At 46.7% G+C, this 9,140-nt stretch overlaps 1 protein-coding gene across 1 annotated transcript; it reads left to right on the plus strand.

Annotated features, from left to right (window-relative positions):
- The first annotated feature begins 225 nt into the window (after nt 1-225).
- LOC149360781 (protein quick-to-court-like) lies at nt 226-8,845 on the plus strand. The gene is made up of 3 exons (XM_089567927.1): nt 226-239; nt 6,849-6,983; nt 8,563-8,845. Exons 1-3 carry the CDS (start codon nt 226-228, stop codon nt 8,843-8,845), a joined length of 432 nt encoding a protein of 143 aa, XP_089424053.1.
- The last annotated feature ends 295 nt before the right edge of the window (nt 8,846-9,140 follow it).

Genomic DNA, 9,140 nt, shown 5'->3' on the forward strand with positions numbered 1-9,140 from the left:
ATGTCCTTTGAACAAGCCCAGAGAGAAAATCCTCCCTTACAGAGCAGGACAAGCCAAAGATGCCTAAATCCCTTGAGCTGTGCTCACGGAAGCATTGAAGCCGCATTAGTGTCGACATTCTCCTTTTCCACTCATTACCTTGCTTCATTAGGCGCCTCAGTAGAACGCACTAAGTGGTTGTTTCTTCATTCCGTGATTTCATTTTACTTTTACCTCAAAGAGGACATGACAGTAGGGAGGTACGTACTCTCGATGAATCAGCACAGGGAGCTGTTCTCAGCTCCCGTGTGTTTGAACTCTTAACGAAGCCATTGGGAAAACTCGCTGCTCGGTGCCAAAAACAAAATCTGCTCATTGGACTTGCCCTACAGATCGTCTTTAGCAACACGAGGTAAGAGTTTTTTTCAGGGTGGTTTGCTCTCACGTCTACTGTGGAATGCACGCCAATCAGTCGGAATTAAAACTAAAACATATCTTGTATGCGTTCACTGAGTGGGATTAATTTTTTTCCTGCTGCATGCGTGGAGGTAAGGAGACTTAGCTGCTATTACAACATGATTTTCAAACGTTTCATTGATAGTTTTGTTCATACGCGCTTATATTTGGAGCCCTTTCAAGCTCCGACGTTTACAAAAGGAACATTACAAAGTGGCGCTGCATTGAAACGTGGTATTATTGTATCGTCATCTGGCCTTAAGTAAAACTAGCCCTTCTTTTCTTTTGCTTGGAGAGTCTGTAACCAAATAATCATGGTATTGTGGAACATAGAGATGGGAAAAAAACCTTTTCTTTTCCGAAAAACAATGTGGTTTTAGAGACTCATTTGTAGAGATTCCAGCTGGAATTGAAAAGCCCGTCGTTGTGACTGTCGGATCACTAGAGTGCTTCTTTAAGACTGCAGAAGGGAAAACGCAGTAACTCTCGCGTGAAGTCCAGCCAGTTTTTATGCTCGGTAGCTCAAGGCACAAGGGTAGCAAACGGCACAAGGTGCGGAGTAAAGGGGCTTGAACTGCCACACGAAGCGCAAGCTCCGCATTCGGTCCTCAGATTCGGTTGCGCTATGGAGTGCGAGGAGAAGGCGCTGATAAGGAGAGGAAATGCACTCGAATGTCTACAATAACCTCCTCTAGGATTCGTGGAGTTCAGGTGGAGTAATGAACTTTGTTAAGTCTTTCCTTGTCGTAGTTAGGCCAGTTCGCCCCAGGGGCCTCCTTGGGGGGGGGGGGGGGGGTGAGGGAGGGGAGGGGCGACCTCGAGAATCCAGTCTGCGGTACTCACTTGTATTTGTTTGTTGTCATTTCTCATGATCTTTTCTCAGCTGCCAGCTGAGGATATGGCCGCAGCTTTCTGGGGGGAAAACTTCCCTATCATCCTCATAAAATAGGGTCATCCTCTGCGATGAAGGTTTACTCATGAACTTGGCACAAAGAATTAACCTCACCTATTGCACTTATAGCCAATCTGTAAGGGCACATGACAGCGGAAGAACGGAACAGGATACGCTGAACCACGAGCGCGCAGATAAATCAAGATGATTGAAATGACAGCTGCTGCTTGTGTAGAGACTCTGGCGCACAGGACACAGCAGTAGAACCTTGTTCCTGCATCAGAAGAATAACTCTACTGAAATCGCAAACATGTCCAGGCAAAATATTCCTACAGTCTCAAGAGTATTTTCTGAAGGACGGTGACTTGCATCGGCTTTAAACCGACTTTTGATGAACAATATATTAGAACACGTTAGTTCGGGTGTCATTAATACATTGAGTCTCAGTTATATCATGAGATCCTTAAGGTGTATTTGTTCCTTTTGTTTCTAAGTTGGTAAGGTCGCAGGCCTCGAGTTACGTGGCTCTTTCTGCTGCGTCTGTCAGGAACAGGTCTTGAGGCGCGCGTGGTCACGCTTTGCCGTGGTGACCAAGCACCTCGCAGCATTTTAAGGCAAAAGCATTTCTTGACTCATGAGTGACGTGGACGGAAGGCTGTCCACAAAAGCGTTCGCACGAACTGTCGATCATAAGTTGTAGTCCTGCAAAGGACGAGGGTTCGAGTCGCCTGAGGGTCGTTGGTTGAAGTTCCGTGAAGATCCTGCCTTCTAACGCAAAAAAAAAGGAACGAGAAAGAGAGGAAAGGGAAAGGCTTTCGAATTTCCGCTCTTAAGCAGATTGAGTGCAATCCTGTATTTTTTTTCACGCCGTTCAACACTGGCTTCAGCATTTATGCATAAAGGCTGGACACTGCAGTAAGGTGGAAAGCTTAGCTAGTTGGTAAGTAACTGGATGCACTGCAGCAGTGAAAAACAGAGCGGCAAAATAGAGGTCGTCCTAGGTTTTACGTGTCTGGTCTTTGTGCTTTTTTCTCTGCTGCAGCAAAGCTAAGCAGCAAGCACACCAAATTTTGAATGCATAAAACTCTTGCCGAAGGCTTTCTGCTTTTGCAAGGATAGTTGCGTGAAAAAGCAGAGAAGGGGGATGCAAAGCATAGAGTATGTTCTCTTTTCGTTATAAGGTGCGCAGATCCAGCTTGACTTCAAGAACCGTTAATACGCAGGATTAGGATGGCCCATCACGGTTGATTCGGTAACATACCTGTACTGCGCAAGTGTGAACGGCATGACAGAAAAAAAACAATGGATTTCTGACCGAATGGTATCGAATGTGTAGGGAAAAATGCATCATCACTACGTTTTGTTTTGTTTCATTGTCCTTCGCGAAATATGCCTCAGTACATCAAGATCCATCATGTATGTACAATGTTAACTCACGCTCGCCGCGTGGAATTCCGGCCAATTTTTCAATTGACATTTAAAATCCTTGGACCCAGATCTGATGCTCCGGCTTACATTCGGCGTACCATGGCGTGAAGAAACTTAGCTGTGTCGCCTATCACTTGGTGTAGCTTTCATGAACCATTACTCTTTCTTAATCGGTATGGCTGATAACCCTGCATGTGCCATTTGCGGTATGACGAGACTGTATCCCACATTCTTTGAGACTGCCCTGCCTACAGCTCCGAAAGGCAGTCTCTCAGCCATGCGCTGGAGCGCCTAGATCCACGCCCACTGACAGAAGTGAAGATTCTCGGCCACTGGCCGCGGCGATCGTCGGCGGTGAAGGCTTGCAAGGCACTCTCCGCTTCTTGCGAACTTCTGGCCCGCATGACAAGCAGTGACTTCAACGAACACTGACTTTTTAGAGTGACTTCAATTTTCTGCTACTCTCCTCTGTGTTTCTTTTTTATTCCCTCACTCCTTTCCACCCATGTAGGGTAGCAAACCAATTATTCTTCCGGTTAACCTCCCTGCCTTTCCTCTTCTACCTCCTCCTCTTTCTCCCCCTGCAGCTGCAGAAGTACGGAAATCGAATATAAAAGAGATATTGCTCAGCCGCATGGCAAAGGGCAAATGATCAGGTTAGTAAGACACGTCCACAAGATTACTGTGGAAGTTCCCAAAAATGCCTCATAGCCCAAGAAGATGTCTGCCGGATATGCCTGGTACGTACCCATTCTTCTTCATTTGTTCGGGAGGCTTCAATTTTCGAAATGGACACCGACACCTGCTGAGGTTATGCTGAAAATTTCTGCTTTGCCGTCCATCCTGAAAAAAAAGCAGGTACTCGTAAAACTGCTTCGAAAGAAGATTAATGTTTTCTGGCGTTGAAAAATTTGAAAATTCCTCTATGGACAAATGGTCCACCTCTCATACTGCTTCAGATTACAGGATTGTAGGATTTCAGGAATGAAGAGTGATATGTGCTCGTCGACGGTACTGCGGGAGTACTGCACCATTCTTGTTCGCCCAGTTCTTTCACTCCCGTATTCCATGTCACCTATCACTACCTGCCCCAAGTAGATCTATTCCATGACAATTCATAGTGCTTCTCAGCCTTTCGTTAACAGTTGTTTTCTTCGAAACCCCAGAACATCATTTTAGTTTTCTTCACACTAGTTCTAAACACGCCGTTCTGCTCTGGCTAAGTTACAAATTATGATCTACAACAGGTCCCCTGAGAGACCCAGCCAGGCAGCGTCATTAGCAAAGCGCAGTTTGGACATTCGTCTTCCTTTGCCTTTTATCGACAACATGCTTAGAACGAACAAAGTTAGTTCGAACACACGTCTTCCCTCGCACCTTCCCATATATCACGCATTTACTCTTGTCTTTGCACTGGGCTCAGATACAGCAATGTCTCCGTCAAAGCTTCCCTCACGGCGGCGCTCTTAAGTAACTTGCGATACGCCGACTTGATAACTTAGTTTATAACATAATTTTGACTTCATTTTTTTTAAAATAGAGAGTCAAGGTGCCAACCTGCTTGAACGCAATGCTGTAATGGCGGCTAGTTGGTTTGTCAACTTCAGGTTGGCGCGCAATAATTGGGCAAAATAAGCAATCCAGTCAGTGTCGCCAAGCATGTAGCTCGCTTCAAAGAATGCATCCCAAGATTCGAGTAGACCACTATAATCGGGCATTTCACAGACCAGAATGAAATAGTAATCTTTGAGGAATACGAAATGGCACGGGCCGGTTGCACGGAATGCGTAAGCGATCCGTCGATACTGCTGACGCACAGCGAGATTCAATTATTAACAAACAGCGAGATGGAAAACGGTGATACATAGGTTAGTGTTTCGTGAATAGCGCTTAACATCTTGTTTTTCATACGTGTTTGTGCATTTGTTCTTTGCATGCGAATATATAAGGAGTGCAGTATATGTACTAAACCTATCTGCGCTGACTGATATTCTATATTTCCTTTATAAAAATGTCATCTCTGTCTCTCTCTCTCTCTCGCACAGGGAAAAAGCCCCTCACCTCTTCGCTCATTAAAAAAGAGCAAAAGGTCGTCTACGAAACAAATACAAAAATGAAAACGTCACTTGCTAACTCATTGCATGAAAAATTATCTTCGACGTGAGTGAATCCCTGTAGCACGATCATTATTTTCGCCTATACTTAGTGCTTTCATGCTCTTTCCGGTTCGTCCTGCGTATAAATGTAAGGTTTCCACAATTCATAAACGCTCGGTTACAAGTGAGAGCTCCGTTTGTGTCTCTTCCAGCTTCGTCCTGTCCCTCCGCTCTTTCCTTATTACATGTTTGCCTTGCACCGACGGCCACCAATTTGCACCGACGGCCACCAATACTTTAATGAGCTTGCTCCATACCCAGCAAGTGTTGTACAAATAACTGCTCATGCCGGCCAGAATGAGTGCGCCTCTCAGGTTCAGTATACTTTTTGATCATTTCCGGACTTTAATACTCCCTCACTTTCTTTACTGTTATGGGGTGGACGTCATTGGGAACACTTAGTCGACACTTCATGGCATCGGCAGTGATTTGTCCTCAACCAAGGAAGACTCCTATTTTCTTCGGGTCTTGTGTCAGATCGCCGGCAATGAAGTGTTTTCCTTTTGTACTTTAGGACTGCTCTAGAGAGAATATAAGCAAGGGTATAGTTTTACAGACGACAATACAACCTTTATCTTTACTTTGGGACGTGTTGAATACGGAATTGTAGCGTTTTGACCGTAAGTGCAGCCTGTTACTAAAATATTTCTATCTAAAAAAAAGCAAAGCGAAAAAAATTGTTATAATTTACGTAAAAGAAGGATTAGTTTTCAAAAATCAAACCTTACGTCAATCCACGACACTAGAGGACATGAGCGGCACAATACTGGAAAATTCTGCTTGCAGAAGTTGACACCTGTTTGATCGCTTTGGCGTTCACGAAGCCCTAATTTGCTTTTTTTAGTCTGCTTAGAACAAACATATCTCAGCATTCAAAAGTATTTAAGTTTCATTACAAATTTTAATAATACCTCTGCCTGTGACAAGGAACTCCTACAGGTGTAACCACCCGAAAAGTTTAACTCATCGAAGCCAGTGTGGGCGCCCTGTTAGAGAAACACGGATGGTGCCCCGAAACGCTGGAAGCGACAGAAATGAGGCAACAGTATTGCGAATAGAGGCTCCAGGCTTAACTGAAAACTTACATATTTGAGGCAGTGAGGCCCAGTGAATGTAATCCCGTTATTGCGATCAGCTTATGAGATGGCAAATCCTGGAAAAAACGAGCTTTCAGCCGATAAGGTTTTGTGAAATAGCGTTAATCACGTATGAGCTCACCACATGTACCCATAATGTGGAAACTCTTTTTGCGGATAGCTCTGGAAGAACGCTCAAGTAAGGGCACCACTTGCCTCTGTCGCAACAGTGCACCTCTTGCGCGTGTTCATTTTTGATGCTACCTGGACAACTTGACCCACCATTGATGACACACACTTGATGTGTACAGATTTTCTGCCTCAACCCATCTTGTGCGCCTCTTTTTTCGAGCATCGTTGCACCATAAGTAGCAGAGGCAACCGCTGCGCTTCGTCCTCAAAGGTATTAATTATATTCGCAGAGAGGACCTCACATATTTTTAAAGAGGGATTGGAAGAGGAGACTGTCATTGTTATACACTCAAGGAAACACCTAATTGAGTCAGCCAAATGGCTCATTTACAAAAGGCTTTTGGCCGCTGCTCTGGGGCTAACGAGAGATTAATAGCTATAAGAGGATGAGCGCAGAAAGGGGCGAAGGTAAGAGTTGGCAGCCGGAAGTCAAATTGTGGACACATGCGGAAGAGACTTCTTTGTGCAGAGGCAGCGCCGCGCATGTCTACACCGTCAGCGCTAAAAGGTTGATGACGGTGTAGTCGGGACGCTTCCTGAGACACGGCAACGAGCGCCGAGGACGGTAGGGCTGTTTTGCACAGCGTCGCCGGTTGCCTGCCGGCGCTTTCTCCCTGTTGAATCGAGATCACTGCAGCGCAGTGAATGCCGCGCGCAGCCACGCTGCAGGTACCTGGAGCTTCGGCCGGCGTACGAGAGCACCCAGGAGCGCCTGCGGCACCTGGAGCGGGAGCTGTCGGAGGCACGTGCCGAGATTGAGAAGCAGGAGCGCTGGCACAGCGAGATGTACCTCAAGATGTACAGGTGAGCCTGCTCACTCACCCATTGTGAAGCTTCGCATTCAAGATCAGTCTGTGCACTTTTCACCTTGTGAGGGCTTGAGATTGAGGTTTTGTGCTGGTTTCTAGACAGGCTAGCCAACACCACCTAGACTTGCTGGTCCTCCGTCTTGACATCATGCAAGTGACTGTGCATGCAGGAGGCCTCTGTCTGCGTGTGTGCCTAAGGCAGGCTACATCACTCCATTTGACTGTAAAATATTTTACTGTATTGCCATGTGCACCTGGGAGAGAAAGAAGGTTGGGCAGAACCTTCTCCCACTTCTAGGTGCTGTTGGCTTACCATGGTAATGAGACTGCCACCAATAGCTCCTCAGTAGTGACACTCTATGTAAGTGCTAGTAAAGTCACCATCTCTGGTTGAGTTTCCTGTTTACGTCCATTAACTGTTCGTACAAGCAGTGAGCAATGGTTGCAGCTGCCATTGTCATCATTCAAGGTCAAGTTCAAGGTCATGAAAGATTACAAGCAGATGCCAAGAAGTCTGCCTCCACAGCAACCATTTCCCTCACTGGAAGGCGATGTATACTGCATGTGCTCATGTGGCACATGCAGTACCTGCACATGCTGTCCTGTTCAAGACTGTAGGCTGAGGTATTGCTTCATAGTGCATGAATCAGTGTGCCATCCATCTGCCAGTGGCGCAGCAAAATATGCAGTCTGGCAGCAGTGTTGGGTACCGGCTGACAAGTTTGTGTTACGTCTCAAAGATGTCATGTCTCTCCCCTTTCACTATCTCGTCTTGTGGCAACCTGGGTAGCAAGAACTTTTCTTGCATTATAAGGAACCGTTTATTTTGAGCTGCCAACAGCAGAATCTTTTTTAATGAGGTAAAATTAAATTTCAGTAATGCTGCAGTTTTGTCTATTTTGTTGGCCATTTCTTAATGAATTACAGCAGTCCAGAAAACATGGGGGCACAAGACAGATAGATGCGGACAAATACTTTCTACAGCCATCTGTCTCGTGTCCCTGTGTTTTTCAGAGCTCTGTTCATCGTAAAAAAATTCAGGGGGCAGTTTGGCTCTCTGAAGTGCTGCAAGGCCTTTCCTGGTGCACTGTTTGGCATTGACTGCGAGACTCTTTGTGCTGTACTAGGTAGTGCTTTATTTGACTACGCACTTTGACCACATATTACAACTGCACACTTTGACTGCTTCTTTAGCACGACTCTCTCTCTGCTTCAGTGAGTTCGGTTGTATCCATGGCTCTGTTCGCAGTAATGAGGTATGTAATGGGGTCACCCACGGACACCTTACGCCCCCTGTCGGAGCGGACGACAACTATTTTTTATTAGTTGTCGTGTGCTCCAAAAGGGGGCGGCAAGCATCTGGGGGTGACCTCATTACTTCGAATCTGCGCACTCTGTCGTCATAACCATTTCCACCAACTGAAAAGCATAGCACCTCTGCTGACAACCTTCTGTCGACAACGATGAGGCATTAAAGGCTTTCACCTTAAAATTTCTAGTGAGATCTCATATGGCCATTCTCAAGCATTCTCTGCCAAGGGGGGACGGCAGCTCACGTCGGCCTTTGTTCACAGGAAGGGCCAGGAAGCAGCAAAGTTTGAGCGCAACGAGGAACTGCAGCACCGCGCGGAGGCCGCCAGCTCCGCGCTGCCGGCCGGGGGGGCGTTCCGCGGCAGCCCCGGCACTGAGCGGCAGGCGGAGTACACGCTGCGCTTCCTCAAGGACGCCGTGTTCTACTTCCTGACGGACCGGTCCGACTGCCGAGGACACCTGAGCGCCATCCAGTCCATCCTGGGCTTCTCGGAAGCTGAGCGCGCTGCCGTCGCAAAGGCCTGGCGACACCGGGGCCGCCTTTGAATGAAGCGCCACTTTGTTCACGGTCTTTTTCTCTTTTATTTTGTCGAGCCACGGATATAGTCCAGATTTTTTTTTTTCGGCGACTGGGGAGAGAATGACTTAAGGTTAGGCTGTGTTGGACAGCTCTGAGGGTTGGCCTCATGCTGTCAGGGGTTGTTCGGAATGGGCTAATTATCTTACTGTAGACTCTAAAGAAGGTTCTGGCTGGGAAGTATGGCCGCACAAAGTGGCCATCCTTGCCTCCCTGGCAATCTCGAAGTATCGAGGGTTCCTTTAAAAGGGCATATCAGAGAGT

The sequence above is a fragment of the Amblyomma mixtum genome, chromosome 2 (genome assembly GCF_055824585.1).
Source record: "Amblyomma mixtum isolate Tamu chromosome 2, ASM5582458v1, whole genome shotgun sequence".
Classification (NCBI taxonomy): Eukaryota; Metazoa; Arthropoda; class Arachnida; order Ixodida; family Ixodidae; genus Amblyomma; species Amblyomma mixtum.